This window comes from Aythya fuligula, chromosome 8 (genome assembly GCF_009819795.1).
Source record: "Aythya fuligula isolate bAytFul2 chromosome 8, bAytFul2.pri, whole genome shotgun sequence".
NCBI lineage: Eukaryota > Metazoa > Chordata > Aves > Anseriformes > Anatidae > Aythya > Aythya fuligula.
The window spans coordinates 1,110,172-1,137,612 of NC_045566.1; the positions used below are offsets into that span (position 1 = coordinate 1,110,172).

Sequence of the window (27,441 nt, forward strand, 5' to 3'; positions counted from 1 at the left end):
CCCGACTGCCGCCGGCCCCCCCCCGGCCCCGCCGCCACCGCCGCCGCCACCGGCACCGCCCCGCGGGGGGCACGGCCCGGGCGGGGCCTCGCCGCCGCCACGCATTGGCCCGGCCACGGCCCCCGGGGGCTGTGGGGGCCGTGTTTGGGCTCAAAGATTCTCCTGACATCCTCGAAACGTGCTCCTGACGCTTACAGCTTCTTCCCTGAAAGCTGAACTTTAAATAATTTCGTAAAAATTGGGAGTAAATTCAGAGTAAATCTGCGTTTGAGTGGAAGAAATACACCATTTAGCCCGTTTTTCAGCCCGGAGCAGAAGCATGAAGTTTAGGAAGGGATTTAATCCTCTGGTGGCAAATCTGTGTCCCGTAGGCCTGTTGGAAATGCCCACATAAATCACTCAAAGCACCGCGCTGAACCTCAGTCACCAAGTTTCTTCACCAAAAGAAATTAATACTTTAAATACTTTACTTTATAAAGCAGCCATTGAGGCTGCAAGGTCTGACATTTTCTTGCCTACTTTTTCCCGTGAAATGTCATTTTCTACGCAGGTCTTTGCCGCTTTGGCAGGTGTATTGCTCTGTAGCATCTCTCCCAAGCCAGCCATTCTGAACGCCTGGGAAAAGGAGAAGTTAATTTTTCTCCAGCTGGCAAATCCCATCCACTGTCCTCCAGGACTTCATTTATTTCTGTGTTGCCCTTTGGAAATAGGAGAGCTACAGGAGAGCATTTCTCTTTACATGGGTGTTTTCAAGACTCTGCTGGGCTCTCTTTACAAGTTTAAATGTAACGCACACTTACAGGATATATATTTTTATTTCCTACCTACTGTTGGCTTTTGAACATTTTTTGTTTTAGTCTTTTATTCCTCCCTGTTTTGTGACCTGTTCATTTACACACTGAAAAAGCTGGCATTGTTCCTACATATACCCATGAGAAATCACTTCTCTATTAGTTACTTCCTGCACGAGGAATCCCATAAGTGAAGTTTCGTTAGGCTCACAGCCCAGAAACCTGCAGAAAATGCAGTTTTGCGTAGTCACAATCCCTGATCCTACTTTTATCTAAATTGCCTGGTGCTCGGAAGGGGCGAGTTAAGTAGCTCAGGAAGATGGAGAATACAAACACGACAAAGTTGAGTTGTTAGATAGTTAGATAACAAAACAAAACAGATCTCTCAAGGGTTTGTAGGTGCACAGTCCTAGCGAGGGAGGACACCTGCCTGCGCTGCAAACTCCAGTTTCCACAGGGCAGTTGCCATTAGTAATGCACTCATTATGGGTTGAATAAGGGGTCTGTAATAAGCTGGTAAACAGTGACCTCATGCCTCTGCCTGCTCTTGGCTGGCTTTTGGTAATTACAAGGGCACCGTGAAGCTCTGAGCACCCTGAGGAGCGTCAGGGGAGCTGCGCTCCCTGCAGGACTGGCTCTTGTGGGGTGCCAAGGGCTGTTTGTGGACGGACAGTGGACGGCTGGTGGGGTGCCCATCGCCTGACCACATCCACGGCGTCAGCCTCTGTTGGAATGGGTTTGGGTTTCCTCCAGCAATAAGAAAACCCGGGGAAACCTCGCAGGACGGACCAAGGGACTGCAGAATAGAAGTGATGTGGGATAAATTTTTTTGGACTCGATGATCTTGAGGTCTCTTCCAACCTAGAAATTCTGTAAAAATGACTTATGTAGAACTCCCTGCTCGTTACAAAGAGCTGTGTTGACACACTGATGTCGGCAGGTGCTGAAGCCAGAGCTCCTCATCCTCATCCTCACCCTCATCCTCACCCTCCTCATCCTCACCCTCACCCTCACCCTCACCCTCACCCTCACCCTCACCCTCACCCTCACCCTCACCCTCACCCTCACCCTCACCCTCACCCTCACCCTCACCCTCACCCTCACCCTCACCCTCACCCTCACCCTCACCCTCACCCTCACCCTCACCCTCACCCTCACCCTCACCCTCACCCTCACCCTCACCCTCACCCTCACCCTCACCCTCACCCTCCTCACTCCCTCAGCCCCAGCCCCGCGGCCGGGGCGGGAAAAGGGGGGGGGGGCGTGGCCTGCTCCGTAGGAGGCGTGGTCTGATCGTTTGGGGGGCGTGGTCTTGTTACTAAGGGGGCGTGGCCTCCCTCCGGGGCGTGTCCCCCCGCCTCTCGCGGTGCCGCCGGTCTCGCCCCGCGCCGCGCCTCTCGCGGGAAGCGCCGGCCAAGATGGCGGCGGCGGCGCCGGGCCGTTGAGAGCCGGGCCCCGGCGGGGCGGTGCGGGCGGTGCCGGGCCTGAGGGGCGGTGCCGGCTGTGTGTGTGTGTGGGGGGGGGGGCCGGAGGAAGGGAGCGATGCCGAGCGGCTGCCAGCGGCTCCCCGGCGGCCGGCCATGACCGGCGAGAAGCTGCGCTCGGTGCGCCGCGAGCACCGGCCCTGCAAGGCGGGCGGCGGGCTGCTGGGGCCCGGCGATGAGGAGGCGGCGGCGGCGCCCGGCGGAGGCGGCGGCGGCGGCTTCACGGCGGGACGCGCCAAGGCCGCGCGGGCCGGGGGGCGCCGCGCATCGGGCCCGCAGGCGCTGAAGGCGCCGCCGGTGGCTGGAGGAGGAGGAGGAGGAGGTGGAGGAGGAGGAGGAGGCCCCGGCGCCGAGCCCGGCAGGGGCCCCGCGCACTTCCCGGTGCACGAATGCGTCTTCAAGGGCGACGTGCGGCGCCTCTCGGCCCTCATCCGCACGCAGGGCATCGGCCAGAAGGACAGCCACGGTGAGTGGGGGACGCTGCCCAGGCACAGCCCGTGCTCCGTGCCCAAATCGCTGGGAAAATGTGTTTATTCCGCTAAGTTCTGTTCAATTATGGATGTGGCAGTGTTTAGGGATCACCTAGGAGTGGCTCCTTTGGGTTATCTTTAGGTTTCCCCCCACGTTAAAAAAAAAAAAAACAACAATTGACAGCCTAATTCTTTGCTTCTGGGGTTTGAAAGCACCAAAATCCTGTCACCAGCCCCCCTGCAGGCTTGCTTTGGACAGAGAAGCAACAGCAGAAGTAGAAATATCAGCCTCGTGCTACTTGAAAACGTGTCTATGTTCAAAACCTGCCTATTTCGTAATAAGATGCTTAATTTGGGGAATATTGTACACGGTTAAAGAGCAAATCTCCCCGTGGAGTCAGCTTGCATTCCATGGTGAGTTCCCGTCTGCGTTTCCTGCCTGTTTGGGGTCAGGCCACGCGTCCGGGAGAGTGGGAGCCGTGCGGGCCGGGGCTGTGCACAGGCTGTGATTACAGGGCAGGGTTATGCTCTAGTTCTGGCCGGGAGATAAATGTCCCCTTTGTGTTGCTTAATTGTGTTACATAAAATAGAATCACATCCTAAGACAGGGCAATCTTTGGAATTGGTACAATCAGCAGAATAACTAGTTAGCAACGAAATCCATCTCCGTGGTGGGATCAGGCACTCTGCAACAAGCAGACGCGTGCTGGTTGGTGTAACTTGCAGCTCGGTTTCCTCAGTCGGGATGGGGAGGAGTATTTCTTACAACTGTCATAACATTTTTCTAAGTGGTTTGCTATAAATACAGCCACGGATATATTTATCCTGCCATCCTCATTCCAAGCGTTGCAGCAAAGACTAGGAGAATGAAAGCACCAGACTCGGAGGGAAATGTTGTCGCTGTGTGCCTTCTGCTGCCTTCTCCCCTGCAGCCCTTCTCGTTCCTCATCTAGCTCGTCGGTGTGAGCTTGGGGTCTTCACTTTGAGGGCACTTCCTGGCACGCCTCTGCTGCACTGTCATCTGCAGCGTGTCACAGACATCGATACCAGCTTCTAAAATATATATATATACATATATAAATATCCACTTATCTATATATCTACATACTTATATAAGTCTTTTTCAAACGATCATCTTTCTTCTTTCTCGCTGCTGATTACAGTAGGAGTGCTGTAGATTTATCTCTTGGTCTTTCTCCAGACTCTTACTTTCAGTGTTTCTTTGTTCTTAGACTTCAAAAAAATAGAACAAACAAACAAAAAAAACAACAAAACTAAACCCAAACCCTCGATGTCTGGACGTTCGGAAGGCCTGACAAACATTTCCTTGTTGTTGTTTTCTTCCTGCCTGAATCCACCCCTGGCTTGTTGACGTGTTTGAGTTGTGAGTTACCTGGGCAGGTAGCTGCAGCTTACAGCTGCCCTCAGAAGTCAGCCCGAAGAGTCCTAGCGCGCGATGAGGAAGTGATGGAGGGGAGGAAGAACTTCTAGTAACAATTGGTGTTTATAGTTCGGCTCCATTTTTAGCATGTGGTTAAGGGCAGAGAAGCCAAGTCCTGGAGAATGTTAAACTCACGGTAAAACAAACACTGGTGGTGGTTTATAAATGGGGCTCAGCCTGCCCCACGCTCCGAGCTAACCTCAAAAAAGCATCACCTGTCGGTAAGGCCAGCGCTGGCTTTCCAAAAGAGGGTTTCTTTGGGGAAGCTGGTAGGTATGTGCTTTAGCTTACTGTGATTTTTGTTATAATGCCCATTTAAAAGCTTCAACGTAGATTTAAAATAAAAATGTTGGTTTTGGAGTAGGCAAATCTTGCTGAATTACCAGGGGAAAACACTCGTCCTCCTCTACGTGCGTGCACGCAGAAGGTCTGCCCTCCCGTTAGGGCAGTGCTGGGCTCTGTGTTTGTGCAAACAACTTTTATTTGCATGCCCTGGCTGCAGACGTGCAGGGTTTCGGGCCCTGTTGTACTGCTGCCATCTCAGAGTAAGGCCCTGAGGGCTGCACGGCTTAAACTCGGGCAAAATCCTCGTCCTGGTGGGCCTGGCGCTGCAGCTGCAGCTCGTCCCGGAGCCTGACACCCCGAGGTGCTTGGGTGTCCCTGGGGCTGGAAGGAGCGAAGCCCTCTCCCTGCCTGGCCTGCCAGAGGAGCGTGGCTGTGCTGGGCAGGGAAAGTGTGTTAGTGAGAAGCCGTGCACTTCCCATCAGGTTACTTTAACTAGAATTAGCCCGTGTGCTCCGGGTGGGGACTGTCCTAGAGGGGCTTCGGCTGTGACTCGGTAATGAAACGTTTGATGTCCGGGCGGTGGCACTGGAGGCTGCAGCACGGTGAGGTTGCAGCGGGACCGTCCTGCTCCAGTCCCGTAACAGCCGCACTCTGTGAGCATGGGGCTTGTAGCTGGGTGCTAGCAAGGGGGTTGGCGTGCCCCTCAGCAGCTGCTGGGGTCGAGGTTGTGCTTGCAGGTCCCCAGCCTTGCTGAAGGAGCAGACGTGAGCTTGTCCCGATGTGCCTGCCCCCAGCCAGACTCCTGAGACAAAATCTGCAGAGGTCTTGTGCTGCTGCCTGCTTCGGAGCCTGCTCCGTGCAGCAGGCAGGGTGGCATCCCGAGGCCCCTGCCTTCCCTCAGCTTCCCTGGGCTGAGCGGGGGGTTTGGTGAGCGAGGGGTCTGCTCCGACAGCGCTTCCCGTCTGCTGCAGGCTGTGGGGAGATGTTCTGTGAACCGAGGGACTCCTCGCCATGATTCCTGCCTTCTGTGCCAGGTAACCTCACGTGGCTTGCTGTGATAAGTCACCTAAATGTGCTACTGATAAAAAAACCTTTGCTTGCCCCAGAGCATCGAGGCCTCCCCAAGTTATCAGACCTTGAGGCAGGTTAGGGATGACCCGTGCAGAATGCTGTGCCCAACGGAGCTGGCTTTGGCCCTCAGCTCCTGCTGCCACTGTCACCTCTGTGCAGGGCACCAGGAGCGGGCACTGCTCGCTTGGCAGGCCTGGAGCAGCGCCTCCGTGTGCGTGCCTGGCTTCCCGAGGAAGGGAAATGCTTCGTGTAGAGCAGCGATGGGACTGGGGTGGAATAAAGCCCCGTGTGAGGTGAGCTGCTTCCCATGGGGCTGCCTGCAGTGCGGGTGGGGAGATCTGCCTGGGGCTGCGCTGCTCGGGGTCAGCGGGCTCTGAACAGGGATTTGTGCTGGGCCCTGCCAATGGGCTCGGCTGCTCCGGCAGTCGGAGGGGCAGTTTTTGGTTCCCTACTTCTCAGTGTGATGCAGGTCGCAGAACCAAAGCGAAGTTGGTGCTGGAAGAGCTCCCTGGAGGTAACCCAGCGCAGCATCCTGCTCGGAGCAGGGAGCCTCCAAATCGGATCAGGTAGCCGAGGAGGTTGCCCGGAGGAGTTTTGAAATGCTGCGTGTTGTTGCCCAACTGCAGTTCCTGTTTACCAGCTTAGAGATTTGCCAGTTCTCAGTGTAGCTGTCACAGGCCCGGTTATTTTGGTGTTTCTTCCCAGTGTGCCAGGCAGTTGTACTCACTGGGCTGCCTGCCTCCTAGGCTGCAGTGGTTCTTGTTAAGTAAACGTAAAGCTCGGTTCCTACACTAACGGATGGAGGAGAACACAGATGTGCACAGCTCCTGGTGAGGTGCTGACAAGGGGAGGAAAGCTTTTTCCCCAGACTTGTGTAACTTGAGTTCCCTGAGCCTGTGGTCGGGCTCCCTCTCAGGTTCGTTGCTCAGGAGCGTCCTTTCCATCCCTTAAGGAAGCCTGGGTGCACCCGGGATTTGGGATTGTGGCTTTGGCTTGAAGGTGTTACGGAGTCTCTGAATAGATTTGAGGTTAGCCGAGTGAGGTGTGTGCGGCGGGCTGGGAGCCGGCTGCCTGAGAGCCTCAGTGACCCGCAGCAATAATTTGTGCTGCCTGGAATAGCTGATGCCAGGCTGCCTGTGACCTCTGCCTTTGCCTGCTGGCCTGTCCTGATGGGGGATCTCGTGGTGCTGCAGGTCACTGGTAATCACCGTGCAGGAATGTTTTGGAGCACGTCTGTTGGGTGTGTAGTGCAGCATCCCTGGTGTGCAGCAAGGGCTTCTTGCTGATGCCATAAAATACCCCCAAAATCCAGTGCATGTGTTGGAACTGGCAGTACGCTTCGTTAGCTTTGCTAGAAGATGTTTGAGCATACAGAGGGACACAGTTAAATGGAAGAATTTTACAGCCTTAAGTTACAAAAGTGAAATGCTTTGGAATTAGCAGTGATAATGCAGCACAACACCTCCCTGTCCCTTACTGTGCGTGTCTGAGAACAGCAGTACCAAACGTGTCGTGTGTAGCCAAACAGCCCTGCTTACGGTACCTGCTGGTAATCCTGGCAGCTTTCTTTGGAAAGATGGCACTAAGCTAACCGCAAGGTCCCTGTGCTTTTGGACGTGAAGTTACCATTATTTTTCAACCTGTCCGTTTGCTTTTTTAGGAAAAATTGTATTCCAAGTCTTTGAAAAATTCATAAAATATGCTCTTAAAACTTTAATCAGTATTGTAGCTTGGAGTAGCTTTTACCCTAGATGTGTCATTCTCTGTAAAATACCACACTCGTCAGCCCGTGTGAGAGGGTTGGGTTATCACTTTCTTGAAGATGTGATTGTACCGCTTTGGCCGGAGCAGGTTTCGGGATGTAATTATAAAGCTCTGTCCCATGAAATGTCTCAGCTGTGATTATTTTAACAAATATAATCAAAAGACTGTACGTGGGACTTGCTTAAAAACCTAACTGCTCTGGTGCACGTCAGTGTGCTCCTTCACCGGGTCGTCTATCTGAAGTTTCTTAATGCAGAGCATTTGAGCTGTGTGTGCAGCCCTACCGGGAGTTGCAATGGTTTCTGTGATGTCGAATCTAATATCTTTTTTTTTCCCACTCTATTTTAGGAAACACTCCTCTGCATCTTGCTGTGATGTTGGGGCATAAAGGTTGGTAAAAATATCCATTTTGTTGCTCTTATATTACCTTGAAGACTGAGGGGCAAGAGTAAAGATTTTATTTCTGTTTTTCCTGAATGCGGTCTTGTGTTTCAAATTACTTCAAAGTTGAGGTTTTCCAAAAAAAAAAAAAAAAAAAAAAAAAAAATGTAGTCATGCAGATTTGGAAGAGAGAAGTCTGGGTGTTGGTCAGGCCAACATCAAGGAACGAGGTAGGCAGTGGGCTAGGCTGGAAAGACGGACCGACCCCCTTCAGCTTTTTCCCAGCTATAAATAAAAATAACATTTCCTAGAGTAAGTGACTCAGCGTGGGTGAAAATCGCTTCCCTGCTTTTCACACACTCCTTCGTTCACTTATTCAGATTTCTGACCCACTGCCCAGCTGTTGCCTTGTGTTTGAAGACCGACTGCCCTGCGCAGGGCCCAGCACGAGGCTACGGGACCATGGAGCCTGGTGGTCTGTGGTGGCTGTCATCTTTGTAGACATCCTTTGGGAATTTTTTACAGAAGGAATTCCAGGCACAGGATTTCTATTTCTAATAGCAAGCACTGAAGTAGGCATATTTTAAGGCTGGGGGAAAAACAGGGAATATAATCGTTCAGTCTCCATGACAGAAAAATTCTTGTTTCAGTAGTGAAAAGGAAGAATGCCTTGGTTTTGGTAAGCCACGGGAGTCCTGCACCTGGCATGTGCTACTGCTCTGCTGCAGAGCTATTGTCAGCTACAACAGCACCACACCACGCTGACAAGTACAAATGATTTTGAACAAAGCTCTTTCTTTAATAACGCTGATATAGAAGAATTTATCACCTTTAATTCAGTCCAGTTGAGTTCTAAGTCTCTTTTGAGCTGTGGTTATTTTACCTTCCAGCTCTAAGATTAAAAGCCCTCTCTGTGCAGTGCTGACAAATCCCCTGGTTATCGCAGCCCAGCATGGCAAGGAGGGGCAGTTCTTCCTGTCGTTCCTTTTCCCATCAGCTGCATATTTGAGATTGCAGTTTGCAGTTCCCCTCTTGGCTCCTTTGTCAGTTGTCCCGTGTGTGAAGCCCTAAATCACTTAGGATGTGTATGGTAAGCCTTTCTGTAGCTTGGCTGGAGCAGGAATATTCACACGGGATGTCAAGAACAGCACCTGGGTGTACTGCTTTGACTGACTCCTGCTTAGTCTTTGATCCACCACGAAGCCCAGGTCCTTTACTGCCTTTTAGTCAGTCTCGTTGATCCTGAAGGTCAGTTTTGTCTTTCTGGGCTGGTGCACATGCCCTGTTCAGCCCTACATGGCAGCATTATAGCCAGATCTATGAATTCCAGGGTGAATTTACATCCCGTGTGTTTATCTGAAGGTGTAATCTGCCTGTAAGCCTATCTGCCTCTCAGTGCACAGTGCTGCTCCTGATAGGCACTATCTAAGCAACCACAGAAACACCGCTCTGTGTGTGGACAGAGCAGTTAGGGCTTTTGTTCCCTTCCCACAAGGATGATGTACTCAGCAGCGAGGTGTCTCTTCCTTCCCGCACGGTGCTTGCAGTGACTCAGGGTGGCTGTATCTGGCGGGGCTGGTAGGGTTTCCTGTAACAGCTGCAGGTGAGGAATGCAGGAAGTGCCCCTGTTGGTGCTGATCTGATTCATAATGAGAGGGTTTGTTCAGCCTGCGGCGCCGGCTTGATCCTGCTGTATCGCTGCAGATGGGTCAGGGTGATCCTAATGAGATGCGGTGAGGAAACGCTCCGTGCTTAGAAACGGAAGGACCACTGAAAAGGAGGGCAGCTCATTCACAAGGTGGAACCGCTGAAAGCTCTCTCCCCGTAGTTTTAGGGGCTGCTCCTGATTCCTTCACCAGCCTTTCCCCTTAGGGAAGGGAACGCAGGCTGAGCTGTGGCTACGCTAGGAGCTTGTGTGATATTTATGAGACACTAATGTTGCTCTGACAGCACGGCATGTGCATGCCAAGTGTCGGGGGGCACTCATGTCATGCATATTCTGAGGCTTTCCGAGGTCCAAGTGTGCTCGTGTGCCTCCTGTAGATGCCATGTTGCCACAAGATGATGTAGCGTGTAGGGATACATTGCTGACAGGTTTCTCTCTCCCTCCTGTATGCTAAAGGTTGTCGAGACTTAATAAAAACTCTGTGCCTCCATGTGGGTTTCTAGGAAATGAGTTCACCACTGACCTTTGGGCAAAGGGGGTGAGATAAGGAGAGGGAAACCTGCGCACAGCTTCCGCATGTGGAAGGGCACGAAACGTCTCCTAATAAATGTATAGCCTTGTGCAACGTGAGATGTCAGTTTTACAATATCTGCTATATAGAGGGAGGGATGTACACACACAAAAATGCTGCTTTATAAAAAGCAAAATACAAGAAGCAGAAGGAAAACTCTTCCAATGGTGCTGTAATTGGTCATTGATTACCAATTATGCTTTTAGTGTTCGTATTTAATAGGAAAATACTACAAGTACTTACATGAATGTTTTTTAAAATGTGTTTATAGTTTGTGTTCAGAATTTGGATGTGTGTTTTGGTAGTGTTTAATATATTGAATATCTACTATTTCTTATATTACTGTTTCCATGAACGATATTGATGGATCCATTATGCTTACTGTAATTATTACTGCTTTGTTCCAGAATGTGCCCACTTGCTTTTAGCCCATAATGCTCCAGTAAAGGTGAAAAATGCTCAGGGATGGAGCCCTCTTGCAGAAGCCATCAGCTACGGAGACAGACAAATGAGTAAGAGCCTCTGAACCTCTGCTTCCCAATTAATCAGAAATGGAAGCCTCATTCAGGATAGGAAAACAAAGGTTTTCAAGCTATTTTTTATATAATACCCACGCTTATGTTCTCTGCAAAATTTATCTTAATCAGATCAACTTTTTTAATAGTTAAATATGATTTGATAAGCTTGACACATGCCCATTTCCTTATCTTGATAGGAGAGAAATTGCATTAGGATACATAACGTTGAACAGAGTTAAGATTTTGGTTAAAGCCATTGTAGAAGTTACAAACTAGCATTCTGTATTTAAATTAGGAGTTACGGTGATGGAGAATGGATTTCAGCTATATGAGATTGTTTAACAGGAGCTAGGCCATGCATAGTAGCCATATGGATGGTATTTGATGTAACAGTTGGCAATGGGACATTGCTTTTATGTTGCATCTCAGCAGGTCAATAGACAAATACGGTGATTGAAGTGAATTACTCCAGATATGAAGTAGTAGAGTAAATCATTCTACTTCTGCTCGCTAGTGGGTGTAATAGTATTTATTTTTACCACATCTTCCAGCAGAAAACTTGCTGTTCTACTTCACAGTATATTAATGCCCTCGTTTGTAATACACTAACAACATTCTGCATGTCGTCTCCTCACTCCTGACGAATTTTGTCTATCTGTAGGCTTATGTTCAGTACTATACATGTTTACTAAAACATGTAGAAACGTGTAAAAAGCCTTCTTGATATGATTGAATACGTTATATTATTAACAGTTTGAGGCTTTTCTTCCTGTTGTGATCATAGTGGGCTATGTATAGTTACTATAACTTTATACATCTATAAATCTAATGATATGCTACATTGGCATTAATTTTTTTCTAAATATGTTAAATGCCAACCCTAACCTCCAGTTAACAACCAAATAGCATAGTTTTTCCTTATCATTAATTTCTGTTCAGTTACAGCACTCCTAAGGAAGCTTAAACAGCAGTCCAGGGAAAGTGTTGAAGAAAAGCGACCTCGGTTATTAAAAGCCCTGAAAGAGGTAAGTTCAAGGCAGTTACGTTGACAAAAGCATGGTAGAAAATAGTGGCTTATGTTCATTTAGTAAGGATGCGCTAGCAAACTATAAAAAGACTTCTTACTTGCTTGTGCAAAGCTGGTTGCTCGTAATAGTAACCTTAGCTTACCGTGTCCATTTTAAAGGGTCACAGAATTGTGTGTGTTTTAATATACTTCCTTCTCAAATTCTAGGAATTCAACCAGTTTTGTGTAAGACCTATTAGTCATCTCTGCAGTCTATAAGTTAAAGAATGTATTTTTAATCTGCACTTTTCGTTTGATTTTTTTTAAGGCTTCCTTAAACCCAAAAAAGGGAAGATTTTTTTTTTTTTTTCAGTCTAGTTCTTCACCTGCATGCAGCAGCCAGTTTTTCTCAATCACAGTAAAACTTCCCTGACTTTAGAGAAACTAAGAAGAAAAGGCCAGATTCTTCTGTTCCAGCATTTTACTGCTACTGGTAGTGTGCTAGAACTGTGATTACAAAACACGGGTGTTTATTTCCCTCTAGGTGGGGTGAGCTTCTGTGTAGTCAGATTGTAAAAACAAGTGGGTTTGCAGAAAGCAAACCAGTTATCTTAATTAAACCATATATCAGAAAACTGAGCTAAGCTTTGTCAGCAGTGCAGTCTTTGAATGTGCTCTGCCCATGTTCCTATGTTTTTCATTGATCCAAGGGAGGAAAAAAACCTGCTGTCTATCTAGAAGTGGAAAAAAAAAAATCAGGTTTTGTGTGAAAGCAAGCAGCCTTACTAAAACAGCTCTGCTGTTCCTTGTTCCTACTAGTGCAAGGCCTGGCTTAGAGTTGCATGTTTCCTTAATGGAGTAGAAAAATATGACTACCTCAGTGTATTATCAACATTGCTGATTTTTTTAATCATGTCAATCCTTACTTTGCTTTTGCATTTGCATACAGCCTAAAGGAACTGACTGGTGCATTTATGGTATTAAGTGTATTTGCAGAAGATAATTTGAAATGTGTATATGTGGATGCTGGTAGCTGAAACTTGACTCATTAATTTAAGCTATAACGTATAATTCCATGTCATTGGTTGTGGTCAATCAAAGCAAACAGCGGCCTTTAGTTTTTTTAATGGATATTTACAATTAATCTTTTCAAATCCACTGCTTACTAGCTGTGTGAATTGTTTCAATAAAAAAAGTAAATCAAAATTGCTAGCTTAAATGAACTACATAACTTTGTCATTGTTGATTCTACTGTAGTTAAAGCTTCAGAAATGTTTAATTTTAGTATTGATTCAACTACTTGCATCAGAGGGTAAAGAGTATTCTTTGGTAGAACACAATTCTGCCTCTAACTTTCAACAAATTTTACAGTTCTCACTTAGACTAAAATGTTTGTTAATGTATTCTTCTCCTCTCAGCTAGGTGACTTCTATCTAGAGCTTCACTGGGATTTTCAAAGTTGGGGTAAGTGGCTGTGTATCCTCTTTCATAGGGAGATAACCTAGTCAGTCTTCAACACACAATTCTTTCAAACTGATTTTTTTTCTGATTTTTGGAAAATTCACGATCCTGTTGAATAACTGGACTGGTGACATTAAATTCCTTGAATTTCAGTCTGTACTCTGAATGCCTGACTTCCAGTTAAGTGCAGCTAGCTACGTGTTAGTGTTCAAACCTTAATCTGAATGTGTTTTTGTGTGGCAGTAGAACATACAGTGTTTCTTGATTTCATCTTCCTCCTATCGGAAGAATAAAAGTTTAAATAAATAAACAAGAATGTGTTAAGAATGGTCACCGTGTCTGAATAATTTAAAAATGTTGGTGATATCTTCTGCTACTGGTGGAAATTCTAGTAATTCTATATACCTATGTATAAGCATAGTCGAAGTACTTGATACACTATATGCCTCTTCCAATATTCATAGGCGGAATCAGGAGGCAGCCTGCTATGAAATCTTTAGCAGATCCTGAACAAAAACCTTCTTTTTTATGTAATTGATCGTGCACTTTTCAGAAGAGTCAGCATGAAAAAAGAGTAGATACAGGCAAGGAATAGGACATTGCTCAGTGATGATATTGTGGCCTGTCTTGCAGAATATTATCATGGCAGTAAGGCACTGCACAGAAAAAGCTCCGAGTGGTCCTCTTTTCCAGGGGTCTCCCTGTGCAGTAGCACATACCTTTTGTTCAGTGCATATCTTCTGTTCAGCTGATATAATAAAAATTTAAAATATCAAATCATGGAATTAAAATTTCAATTGGCTGGAAGACAAATTATTATAATCTCTATATGGTTTAGCTCAGTTAAAACGAGGACATTTTAAGATCTATCCCAATGCTGGAGGTACTCTGTACAGTTATGTAGCAGTCTTACAGTTACCAATTAGAAAAACACAGTGTCAGTCAATTGTACTTGTGTAGAGATTGTGATGGAAATGGGCATGTTGTATTTCTGTATTACAATGTGTAGAAATTCAAGGTGAGGTGTAGTTTTAATAGACATGTCTTGCAGAGGAACCTCAATGTTCTAACTGTATGATCTCTGTCCCTACTTGCAGTGCCTTTACTTTCCCGAATTCTGCCTTCTGATGCTTGTAAAATACACAAACAAGGTATAAATATCAGGTAAGTACCGATTTGTAGTTTGTGATTCCTAAGTCACAAATATCTGTACGTTAGTGAAAATGCTGGTTTCAAGTGTGGTGTGAAAGAACACCGAGGAGTGTGCAGATGCTTGTGAAGCACTGTTGTGTTGGTATGTAGGTATTTAGAGGCAGGAAGTGGTTTGCACTACAGGAGTCTTTTCCACTGTCAAATTGATGTTAGCTTTAATTCCTGAGTCACTTAACATAAAGTAAAAACAGTTGAGCTGTGTAAGGCTGTATATACCAGGCATGACAGTGACTAATTGAGAAAAAGGAATTCTGTGGAGTAAGAAAAATTGTACTGTTTGTTTTTAAAATGCTCAGTGCAGAAGATTCACAAAATCCTGGACTTTTTTCAGCCGTTCAACTGGTTTAAATTGTGTTTTCAGACTCAATTGTCTTTTCTGTTTAGGTTCCAAAACTTTAATGGGAAAAAATGTTAGGATTCAGCAGGTTATATCTATAGAAAGTTATTTTCTTATTAAAGCTTTTAGCATAGATATATGAAATGACTTTTTAGGTCAAATTTGAGTCTGAGAGCATTTTTTTCCTCCTTTCTCTGCTCCACTTATATAGCTGGGAGTTATGAGACTGGCTCTCAAAGGAAATAGATCCAGATTCTTTCTTGAATTCAGAGGCCAATATATGACAAGCATTAAGGAATCACCCCTTAAAGCTGAAGTGGTTACTAAATTCAGGTTCTTTAACCATCTGTTTTGGAGGAGTAAATATTCTAGCACTAATGCATATGAGTTGCTAGAGAGATCTTTTTCCTTGGCTCTGTCTCTAAATTATTCAGGTCAGCAGAAGCCTTTCTTTTGTGTTGGCGAGGGGAAAAAAATAGCAACAGTAACTAAAATATATCAAAGGAACATTCAGTCTGTTTTCTAGCCCTCTCTCTAAGATGGGTCACATCCTGGTATTGCTGCTCAAATCAGTGGTTGCTCCCTGTGGGATAGGATGCTTGCCACGTGGAGTAGCTGCATTTCTCAACACACATGCGGGCTACGTAATTTGTCACTTCCTCATTCTGTCAGCTTTGAAATAAAGATGAACTTTTCTTTATAAAACACTGTGTTTTAGATTATGTCCAATACGAAGGGTGCTCTAGTACCCAGGGCAGGTTAGTCTGGAACCAGCTGCAGCCTCCTCTTTTTCTTCCAAATTTAGTGAGATGTTCACCCCGTGGTACATGGGGTGGTTCCTGCTGGCGGACAGGTGCTTGTTGACTTGTCTGCATCGTTAGGAGGTCATTCCTGGTCTGAGGCTCTGCAGCAGCTCATGCTGTCTGCCTCCTCTACTTTGTGTAGGGCTTTTTTTGGCCACCATGGTCACTCGCTGCATGCTGGCGAGATGTTGACACGTGATGAAAGATGGAGCTTACTCTATGAAGTTAGTGCAAAAATAGCTTGGAGTGCATCTTTGATGGTAGACGTTGTAATGTGAAACCTATTTCGTGGTTATACTAATTTTCTATTTCTACATCCAGGCTTAATTTATGGAATATTTTGTGAAGACTTAGGTCTTAATGTGTTTGGTTGTGACAAAAAAAATAATTCCTGCTTAAAAACAGAACGTACCAGTCTATTTGAGTGTTTGCGGGTAACTTCTTTTAAAATACTGCTGTATTTTCACAGGCTGGACACAACTCTCATAGACTTTACAGACATGAAGTGCCAACGAGGGGATTTAAGCTTCATTTTTAATGGTGATGCAGCACCCTCTGAATCTTTTGTAGTTTTAGACAATGAACAAAAAGTTTACCAGCGAATACATCACGAGGTGGGTAACCGTGTGAAGGGAGGGTGTGAAGTACCTCAAGCTTTTACTGCCCATCAGAAGTCTGACTGAATTTACAAACAAAGTGTGCCTCTCAAAAAGACCCAAACTATGAAGTAATACAAACCAAGTATTTTTTTGTTCAGCTGATGTAACTGAAGCTCTGTTGGTGACATAAAATTGTCTTAGGAAGAACTGCGTTTGGATACAGACTTCTAAATGGGGGAGAAACCTAGAGTATGAAATACCTGTTAGAAAAGACTGTTTCATTCTGAGTAGGTAAATGGGTTTTGAAGTTTGAAGCATGGCACTTCATCTTTCCAGTGGGCTTAAGTTGGGTGTCCTCGGGTAGGTTTTCAAGTTTACTTGCTGCTGCTTTGCACCCATTTAGTCACTCTGTGGCCAGTGTAGCTGTAAACAGTGCAAGGCTATGACTCATTGGTCCCCTAGTATTTATTTGAGTTTATAATTATAGCTTCACCCACCAATCACTTAAGCATGGATCTTTGCTTATGCAAAGGGTGTGGCTGGTGAGCTTCAGGATAAGTCACCCTTAAATATTAATGCAGATGAAATGGCCAGGATGAAACTGTTCTGTTAACCAGCTCAGCTTCTGTAAAACTGGCTGAGAATTCAGGAAATGCTGATTCTGGGAAAGGTTCCAAAAGAACCTTTGGTTAGGTGCATTGATTCTAGGTTTTAAGAAGTAATCATTTATCATCAGTTCTTTGCTGTATTTGGAAATTTTCCTTCTAGGAATCGGAGATGGAAACAGAGGAAGAGGTTGACATTCTGATGAGCAGTGATATTTACTCAGCAACATTATCAACCAAATCAATTACCTTCACGCGTGCCCAAACAGGATGGCTTTTTCGAGAAGACAAAACAGTAAGCTGAAAGAAGATTTCACAGTCTGGTGTTACCAGGGACAAAGTTCAGAAAGTCTTATGGCAATGTGATTGTGGACAAAAGGAAAAGAGAAAGAATAAGACACTTGAGGGGTGGGGTGGTGATGCTTTCCCTGCCCTCACTACTGTCCCTAGTTTGACCACGTAGTGTATCTGACAGACTCCCTTCATAAGAAAATGGTAGCCTGGAAGCAGATAACTGTAGCTGGTGTTTGTGTGCGTGGGGGAAACAGACTGTACAGAAAATAACTTTATTCTGTGATTATATAGTCTGTGCAAAGTCAGTCCAGGATTTATGGTAAGGATTCTCCTGTATGCTCCTGTGTCTGTGAAATGCAGGAAGATGAAAGCGTTCTGGGTACAGTTTCCTTTGCATGTTCCTTCCAGTTATTGTCGTGCTGTTTGAGGTACAAATTTGTAGCTGTAAAAACATTGAAGCAGCCACCTTCAGAGCTTCTCTAAGTAAGAAATTGCTTTCTGGTGACTAGCTCTGAAACATTTTGTTCTCACCTGGATGTTAAGTTGTGCCATTTATAGACAGTTTTCTGCTGAGCTAGTGTTTCCGAGCTGCATCCATTCATGAAATAAGGAATCCATATTTTACATGTGTAAAAAAACAAACAGAAAATCCATGCATATAAACTACAATGTAACTTGTCATTGAGAGAACTTTTAGTCAGATTTCCCTTGGCCACTCTCAGATTCTTAAACAATCTCTTCTCACTTAATTTCCATTGATACAAAATGATTGTTTCTGATGGAACTCTCGTGTTTGTGCTGTATGTATGTTAGTGGGAGTGTACGGAGATAGCTCACATGGTTGGTTGTGTAAATTTAAATTACAACCTCTCAATCCTGCAGTCGTCATACAGTAATGTAATTATGTGTATATACAGGAATTTAGATGTTTTTACTTTATCTTCTGCAATTAATTCATGTCTAATTCCTTTCTTGCAGGAAAGAGTAGGAAACTTTTTGGCAGATTTCTACCTAGTTAATGGACTTGTATTAGAATCAAGAAAAAGAAGAGAACATCTCAGTGAAGAGGATATTCTTCGAAATAAAGCTATCATGGAGAGCCTGAGTAAAGGTGGCAACTTAATGGAACAAAATTTTGAGGTATAATTATGTCATTCTTTACACTGATTTTTTTTCAGAAGGGAATAAACTTTCACACGAATAATTTATGGAAGTTTTTGTTCTATTATGACTGTCTGTATTTTAAAGTAATAAATATTACCAATAAGTGTAATTGTAGTCATTAGTTTGTTAATTATCCTGATTAGTGCACACATTGAGAAATTTTTTTTGATTATATTGAATATTTCAGTCATAATTAGTATCTTAATAAAAGATGATGTTTTTAGCTTTGACAAATCACTAAGTTCTTTACACCAAATGTTTGTTGTTTAGAATGCCCTTCTAGTTCTTTTTCAATCCTGTTTTCCTTTAGCTTCATTAAAGTGGACTAAGTCTGTTATTATCTCCATGAAATCAAGAGCTATTCAGAGTGAGCCAGACATCATCTGGGAACATGCATACAGCCTTTTAAAAAGGATTAATTTATTTCTGTATTAGTTTGTGGTTTGTTACTTGTCATTCAGGCTCTTGAATTAACTGATTAAGCAAAGCATTAAAGCAGGCAGCTTCTGTGTAAATCGCTGTTTGAGGCGTAATATCTGAATGCAGCCTATGAAAGGAAGAGTAGGAGATGGAAAAGCTGTGTGCAGTATCAGCTGCAAACCAAGTACATCTGTTGAATAATAAAATTCTAAGAATATATGGAAAGATAAACAGCTGTGACGTGTTTCTCTGAACAGCCCGTCAGACGGCAGTCACTTACTCCACCATCACCCAATACAATTACATGGGAAGAGTACATATCTGCTGAAAATGGAAAGTAAGTGATTTTGTTTCATTGGCATTCACTTCCATAGACACTGTTAGGTCGCTGGTACTTTTTTTCAGTGTCCTGTAGTTTGTGGGTGCTTTTGGTTTTAGTTTTCAAGGGACAGGAATCTTGTTGATTGCTTGGATGTTTCACGTGTGTCTGTGGACGGAAGAAACTGGCTGGGAAGCTGATACCTGTGTACAAACAATATTGTGTCAGGTGACGATAAAATACAGTTTGGTCGTGTACCTGGTAGCTATGGCTTGAAATTTAAACACTTTGAAAATAGCATCTTAGCTGGCATTTTTTTAAAGGAAGGCTTCTGTCAATTTCATTGCTGTAATTCACTGATGTCTTCATGTGATGGTAATAAATATTCCAATTCACTGTGTTTAAAATTCAGTGTTTAAAATTTAATGAGCCTAGTAGCAATGTCAGTGTGCGAAAACACACTTCTTCCAGAGTACCATGGCATACAGAACTCCTTGTACTAGTGAGGTTTTTGCAAGATGCTCTGCTCTAGGCATGTATTTAGGTATTGAGCAGTTACATTTTAAATTAATTTGCAGTAGCTTCACTTGTAAAATATCCAAGCAGTTGAGGTTTTTTTCAAGTGTTAAATGTTTCCCAGCTGTTGCTTGTAGAAGGGCCCAGAAGTAAATAAGTCCTTTTTTTTTCCCCAGATACCATAGCCTATGCTATAGGCAGATGTAACCAGGGAAGATGATGACATTACAGTTCAGGCTTACTAAAAATGCACATGTATTTTTTTTTCACTTTCATTTTTATGTATTTAAATAAAAAAAATATTCAAGCATAATAAATAGGTTATGCTTGATCAACATAGAACGTGTCTGTTTTGATAAGAGCAGCATTTAATAGTCTGATAACCTAAAGGGTGTTCAATGGAAATTTGAGGTTCTAGCTAATAGAAATCAGATGCCAGTAACAGCTGTTACCTGATGTTTGTTCTTCTGTTTCTGTTTTTCTGTCCTGTTTTTCATTATTGTCTTCTAGTGACAATAACTTTTCTGCTTTCTCTGAGATTGTTTCAGTCTCTTCACAAACTTAACACTTAAACTTTGCTACTTTTTTCACATACAGACTATTTTAGCTTACTTCTGCAACCAGCTGGTGAATGTATTTCTAGGTAATTGCTGTTCTGTAGCAGTTATTAATGTAATGTTCATGTGGAGTTATTTGAAGACTCTTGTCTTTTCCCTAACTGTATCTGTCTTGCCTCCAGGTTTAGCAGAACTCAGTGATCTAAATTGAGGTGCCTACCAACTGATGCCTTTTTTATATGTACAGCCTCTATTTTGAAGTACTTGCTTTAATTTAGAGATTCTTTATTGGCTTTTCAAAACTGAGTCTTGATTCTTTCCTTTAAAACTGAGGTTCCACTGAGAGGGGGGGAAAAATGACTTTGTCCTTCTCCCCATTGCAGGGCTCCTCATCTGGGTAGAGAGCTGGTCTGCAAAGAAAGCAAGAAGACCTTTAAAGCCACAATAGCTATGAGCCAGGAATTTCCCTTAGGAATTGAATCGTAAGTCAAAATTACTGGCCATAAATAGTACTTACATGTAAGAAATATGTTAATGCAGAATGCTTTGTATCTTCAGGTTAGGGACTTCGGTGATTTAAAAACCATGTATGAAGCAGTGTTGTTAAGCGAGTAAACTGTTACAGACCTCACTGCTGGTGTGCCTGCTCTCAAAGAGCTAAGTACTCGCTCCCCTGATGAGACCAGGGGCTTGATAAGGTTTATTGTTAATTGTCACAATGCTCATGTGCCTGATCCTACAGAATACTAAACCACTTGTTATGGGCACAAGTTTTAGCCCAAAGTTATATCCTCCATACAGAACCATGTCAGGTTCCATATGTCTTTAGAGAAGAGGGTGCGGTAGTATGTGCTTCAGCTGCTGGTGTAAAATGAGGGCAAGAATCAAATGTCTTGGTATTTGTTTGTTTGTCCTGATAATTCAGTATGGATCACTAAGAACTGAGTGTGACGATGATATTGAAGCCATACATAAGCACACATGCACAATTGGCATGATGTAACTTTTCAAATCCTTTTTCATCACCTTTTAACATTTTAAAAAATCTTGTATTGTCTTCAGGCCAACTTCCTCTATTTTAACAGATTAATCTGTGTGTTCGCAGCATCGTGCTCTTTGGGTTATTTTTATCTCTTCCAGAGGGGAAAGCCTGCGGAAATAATTGGTAATGAAATCTGTTCTCCTTTCCAGATTATTGAATGTTTTAGAAGTAATTGCACCCTTCAAGCACTTTAACAAACTTAGAGAATTTGTTCAAATGAAGCTTCCACCAGGCTTTCCTGTAAAATTAGGTAAGGCTACTCGAACAATTCTTGGGGGTTTATTTTGCCAAGATGTGTGTGTTCGTTCTATACAACGTATTCAAAAATTCTGAGTTCTGGCAAAGAACTTCTACATACGTGTAAGTGTGTGTTGCTGTAGATTTCAGGGGAATGCAGTTACAGTACTGCAAACAATGTTCGGTTTGAAAAAGAAAATCTGCAGCTCACAGGAGATTATAGCCCTAGCCAGGAAGAGACCTCTGTAATTTACGTTTTCCTAATGCTAGGGTCTTGTTCTAAGAATAATACAGATAAGCTGAAGTGTCCTTGCCTTAAAGCATCATCTTAGTCACGAGTTAAGTACTTTGTAGCATTTTTGTATTGCTTTTTTCTCGAAGTTTATAGGTGACATATTATTCAGTTACAGATAAATAGAAATGAAAAGATTACCCTTGCTAGCAGATATAAACATATGAAACAATTTATTTATGGGTATTATCGCAGTGCAAACTGTCACAAAGTAATAGCACACTTTCTAAATGTTAGGGGATTTCTTGGTACCAGTAAGCTTGGACACTCTGAACAGACTGTATTCTGCCCCCTGTCACACTTGCACAGTTCTGTTTATGGATTGAGGCTTGCAAAGTTCTTTCAATTCCCCCCCCATCTCACTGTGGGGGAATGAACGACCGGCTGTGTGGTGGTCAGCATTCTTCCAGGTTAAACCACAACACTAGGGGAAGGGCTCCCTGGTTATCAGTCTGCATCAAGAGAGGAAAGTCACTGAGTTTATTATGTTAATATTTTTGAATGGTGTATTGAGTTGGATATCGTTTCACTGCTCAGGGTATCTGAGCATTTTCTGAAGTAACTTTATTATAAAGCGCCTCTTCCTTTTTTTGAATTGCCATCTCGTGAAATATTAAACAAGCTTCTATACATTAAGCAAGTCTGAAGTTATAATTCATTAAAAAATAGTTGGCAGTTATTGGTAAGCCTGTGTACCTCTGATTTTTCCCTGTCTTCGTTTCCTGTCTAGATATTCCTGTATTTCCCACCATCACAGCCACTGTGACTTTTCAGGAGTTCCGTTACGATGAATTTGATGAATCCATCTTCACTATTCCTGATGATTACAAGGAGGATCCCAGCCGTTTCCCTGATCTCTAATTAAACTGGAAGGTTAATGGTGAATAACAATAACAATACCAGCGTACCACAGTGAGAGCAAATGGATGCAAATAGCCCACAGATGTAGATAAAGGAGTGGGTCATAAAGGAAGGGATAAACTTAATCCAGAAGAAAAGGGAACGTGCATCAAATGACTGATGTACCAATACTCACTCTAACGGGCATCTAATCTAGTTCCTGATTTACAGCAAGTCTCCTGCTGTGTTGTTCACACTTTTATACATCCAGTACTGCAAGCGTGGTAGTCTGACACCTCAATGACCCTGAGAATACTTAACAGCTGTGAGGACTATCATTCGTTTTTAAATTTTTTTACATTTCTTGGTGATACAAAAAGCACTCTTGGACCATTAGCATAAAAGTGGAAATGTCTTAGCTGGATATCAGTCCTTTAAAACATCCCACCATATTTTAAGATGACGGTATTACATTCTTTCAAGCTTTGTTTTTGAGAATTGTAAACTATGTATCATTATGTATAGTTCAGTAATTTGAATGTTAGTTGAATGCATATTAGGAGGAATGTGTTTTCTGTAGTTGAATGAACCAAATGGTAACCATTAAACAATTGCATTTTCTATTGCAATGCACTTCAGAAATAGCATTCACTCTGCAGGGAATAAGGTACCTCCTCTAGCACCTTAGTGCAATCCATTGTGGTGCTATCCATGTCTCTGAACCATTAATTTCTTCACTGAGCTGTTTGTTAATCTTGCTTTCATTGGCCCTGCACATAACTTCTCTTCAAACTGGCTTGGAAAAGCCTCTCTGTGTCCATGATGCGTCTTGATTAGCGTGCTTGGAAGTTCATTAGCTCGAAGTCACCACTTCTCATCTGTCATGTTCACTTAGGAGACTTGCTCCGTAATGGTTGAACACCAACTAGGTTATCTCGTATTTGTATTTAGCAGCCACTGGAAAACATGGGGTGCTTATAAAGAGTTCCTAGAACAATAAGCTCAAGCCTTTGTATGAGGAGAAAGGTTTTCTTGAAGTTAGTTCAATTGTAGTGCACATTGAATAGGGCTCACCTTAGAGGATTTTATTTGCAAATGCTTAGAATGTTTCCAAATTATTTTTTCCCCTTATTTTTAATAAGTAGGGGTTTCAGTACCCTGGCTTCTTGAGCTTATTCTCATTCCAAGTGGTTCCAGTCTCCTAATTTGACAAAAATCCAGCTTTTTGGTTTGTTAGGAAGAATTTGTGCAAAAGGCTAATGGTGCTATTTGTTTTAAGAAATTTAGATTAAAGTGCTGTGGTGTAATTGTACAAAAATGTAAATATTTTCAAAATTATATTCTTTGTGCACTGTAGTTAAAACTTTTTCTGGAAATAATAGAGTTAAGTATCAGAATTTATTATGAAGAGTACCATCAATGCTTAGTAAAGGTAACCAACCTAACTAACCATGCGGATGATACGTGGAGATAGCTTATCACAAGGCAATAAAAGCTGACTTGTCAGGCACATTGATAGAATGTGGAAATACGTGTCTGAAGGAGAAACTCTTTCTGAACTTCTAGAATCTACCTGTATAAAACCCAAAGAGGCTGCTCTAGAGAAATACAGTATCCACTCTATAAACGAGTCCTGGTGAATCACTATCCGCAAAGTAAAGATGAGGTGAAAATAGGAAATTGAGGTTGATCCTTGTCCAGCATCACTTTAAACCTGCACCTTGGATGGGTGAGTAATGCTTACTTTGCAGACTGTGACTGATACACTGGAGTTACTAATTCAAAATCAAATAAAAAAAACAATAGGGAAAAAAGAAAGGGAAATGTAAAATTTTTGTAATTATGTTTGAGTACTGTATCAATAGCAGATGTTGAACATTTTATAGGAATGATAGGACTTGTTCTTCCAAGTTGTTATGAATTCCTAAAGTGTTTTACGTCTATGGTATAAGTTGACACCCACCTCGAGGTCTTGCTTAGAACCAGCTGAGATCCTTACCACAAGAGACCCAGATTGAATGTATGTAGAGACTGAATTGTCCGGTTGGTGCTGGAGGTCAGGATTAAATACTAATGGGGCCAAATGCCGAATACTCCTGTTGCCCTCTCTTACAAATACCTAATGTAGAGGAGAATGTTTGGGGCAGTGCTGCTGGATCAGGTTTTGTGGCAGGCACAAAACTGAGGAGAGTACGGGTGCCATAAAGTTGCTTGGAAACTTCAGCAGATGCAGAAGGCTGTTTCTTCATAAAGTGAATGTTAGAAATCTTTTTTTTTTTTTCTCCTCAGTATTACAGGGAAAGAACCATTTGTTTTGTTATTTTGTGCTTTTGGTTATTCCAAAATATCACAGAGCTTGCTGACATAGGAAGGAGCCAACATAGCTGGGGCTATGTATTTTGGCAACGTAGCAACTGCAATGGACTGGATGCTAGATCTTAAACAAACAAAAAAAGAAAAAAAGCAAAAAAAATCCCACTAACAACAGTTATCACCTTTGAGTGTAGCCTTATGTGAAACAGAGGGTTCTGTGTATCTCCACCTGCCTGTAGAAGAGACTTTACTTCTGGTGGGGAGTGAGGTATGGCTTGAAGCCCACTACAGGTTGTGGAAATGTGGTCAGTGATTTCCATGGACTCTGGCTGGAGATTTTTTTTTTAAATCTTCATGACTACACAATGACTAACTTTGATACATTTTAAGATTTGCAGGAACTTTTTCTAGTGCGTTGCTATATTAAGGCTTGCTTTAATTTGGAGCATCAGCAGAGAAGAATGGACACAGGTTTTGTTGACTGTAGTCTTTTTGCATTGTTGTAGTGAACATACTACTGCTTTTCTTACTCCGAAGCCGAATGCTCTGACTCCATCAGATTGTCCTTTCCAGTTCAGTGACTGTTTTTTAGACTCCTGTGACAGCCTCATTCAGTGAGAGTTGAACTGTTTCTCGGTACATTTCCTTCCAACTTCTGGTGATGTGTTTTCTGTCTGAAACATTCCTAGCGGTGAGTTTTAAAACACTGTTAAAAACGTATGGACACTTTGGGTGTGGTTTGCTGATGGATACACTGAAAGCTGTAGGAACCTTTGTTAGCGAGAGCAACGTGTCTTGCGTTAGGCTGAGCCTGTGCTGGGGAGCTGGGTGCTGAGCTCCCCGGCAGCGCAGCCGTGCTGGTGCGGTTCTCCAGTGGTGGCTGTGTCCACACCGGTATAAATGTTTTATCCAGTATCATTCATTTTGCTTGCAAGGGTTTTTTTTTTTATTGTACTGACACCGCGCATCTGTCAGTACGGAGCCATCCACGCAGAAGCTTTGTCGGCGCTGTAGGTGGGTGAAGTGTTTCTCGTCTAGATGTAGCCTCGGCCCCCAGCTGTGCTGTGGGCGTTGGTGTCCGTTACCACTTAGATCTCCTCTTTGGATATCTTTTGGAAAACTTGTCTTTTTAGCAGGATTGATCTAGCGGAACTTAATTTCTGTTTTTTTCCCTTCATCTTTTCCTTGAGGCCACGTTAGGTATTAAGGAAGGGTTGTCCCTTTACAATGAGTACATATCCACTGAGGCTGTCTCGTTACTGCTGCATAGACAAAAGCTCGGCAGCTCCAGCGCTTTAACGCCACCTGTACCTGTGTGGGGGCTTCCATTGCAACACAATTCCGTGGGATGTGAATATCTGGGTAACAAAAACGCATTCCTGGACCTAGTAGCGGGGTTGTGAGGTATCACTTGTGATGCACCCAGCTGGGCTGGGAGAGGCAGCTTTCACAGCCTGTGCAAGAACCACGGTGTTGGGATGCTCGCTGGCACCGTGGGGCTCCCGGAGGCAAAGCTGACGGTACGGGAGGGATGCCCGGAGGGGAGATCTCTGTGTCCCAGGGCTGTGAGAGACAACCTCAGCGCAGAGTTTGGGTGGTGTTTCTCTCTGATCTCACCACCTAATTTTTTTCTGATTGATGAGAGAATTTTTTTATGAATAAGTCTTAAAAAGACAGCCACTAATTTTGGTAAACTGAAATAAGAAATTGTTGCAAATAAATTCTAGGGGTTGTTTCTTAACCAAACTGTTTTACTGGTCTTCCAAAACATTGCTTTAATTTGTGGCAAAGGGAATGCGTTGTCTTTTTCCTTTCAAGGAGCTGCTGTTCCAGTCACTGTACTCACTTTACTGCAATTCTTGATTTATGTATAGAAATGATTTGTTTAAAAAAAAAAAAAAAAAACTCTGGATATATTTGTGCTGGAAACCCACATTGTTGATATTCAAAGCAACTGTCCATTTTTAAATGTATTTGTTCTCAATTTTATTTCATGCAAGGATAACTGCATTATTTAATCTGTATTAACAAGTTTCCTGTAATGCTGCAGTTTCACATTTATTTTCCTTACAATTTGTAACTATCATGGAAACAATGTCACTTTTTTTGCATCTTACTAGTTTTTTGGTCCATGTTTTTAACTTACCTTCACTAATAGTAACTTTTTGGTTGTATCATTTGTTAGAATAAAGACCAAAATATGCTGTTCGATTCTGAAATTGTTCAACATGTGACAAACATGTAAAAATCAAGTTCAATGCTCCCTCCATGCGGTACTCTCAAGAGTATAGAGGTGTACATCTCTGAGCAAGGATTTGATTTGAGAAGATGAGTTCACACTGCTGCATTCTGCAAGGGCATTTTATTGGTCAGTTTTTAAATAAAAGTCTCAATTTTCAGCCTAGCACTGGTTTTTACCCTTTGTGAAGCTCTAAAATGTGATGGGACTGTTTACTACACTGGGGAGGTGCAGTAGTGGTAGATCATGAACACTGCTTCCACCATACCTGAAGGTGAAGGAGACAGAAGCAAGCTCTTCTTAGCAAGTAACAAGAATAGCTACCTTGGAGGGAAAAAAGAGACCTTTTAAGTTTAACCGTGTTCAATATTGACATTAGTTTTCTCTCTTAAATCCAGAATTATACACAGAAAACTGGTCATAACAGTAATCTCAGAACAAGTGTGGATAATGAACTTTTAACAGTCAGTTGCAAGAAGAAAGTAGAACCTAACAGTTAGAGAGCTACAAATTTAAATAAAATAAATTTTAAATAATTTAAAAAAATATATTTTTAATTTTTTAAAATTTAAAAAAAATTAAAATTAAAAAAAAAATTAAAAAAATTTTTAAAAATTTTAAATAAAAGCACAGACTTAAGCCAACAGGTACATTGTAATTTTCAGGGTTGGGGTGTAGTAACCTAAAATAATGTCTAATGTAGGTAGCTTCAAGCCTGCCTTTGGCCAAAATGAAGTGCATTC

General features: G+C 43.1%; 1 protein-coding gene across 1 annotated transcript; it reads left to right on the top strand.

Moving 5' to 3' along the window:
- The first annotated feature begins 2,313 nt into the window (after positions 1-2,313).
- On the top strand, positions 2,314-26,667 carry ANKRD13C (ankyrin repeat domain 13C). The gene is made up of 13 exons (XM_032192127.1): positions 2,314-2,741; positions 7,655-7,696; positions 10,332-10,436; positions 11,382-11,467; positions 12,867-12,912; positions 14,007-14,073; positions 15,731-15,875; positions 16,629-16,760; positions 17,738-17,899; positions 18,601-18,680; positions 20,119-20,217; positions 20,927-21,027; positions 22,037-26,667. Exons 1-13 carry the CDS (start codon positions 2,372-2,374, stop codon positions 22,165-22,167), a joined length of 1,566 nt encoding a protein of 521 aa, XP_032048018.1. The 5' UTR covers positions 2,314-2,371; the 3' UTR covers positions 22,168-26,667.
- The last annotated feature ends 774 nt before the right edge of the window (positions 26,668-27,441 follow it).

Excerpts from the sequence above, each read along its gene's own strand:
- ANKRD13C (XM_032192127.1), top strand. The coding sequence starts at position 2,372 with ATGACCGGCGAGAAGCTGCGCTCGGTGCGCCGCGAGCACCGGCCCTGC. Across the intron at positions 2,742-7,654 it reads CGGCCAGAAGGACAGCCACG|GAAACACTCCTCTGCATCTT; the intron begins GTGAGTGGGGGA and ends ACTCTATTTTAG. Across the intron at positions 11,468-12,866 it reads TATTAAAAGCCCTGAAAGAG|CTAGGTGACTTCTATCTAGA; the intron begins GTAAGTTCAAGG and ends TTCTCCTCTCAG.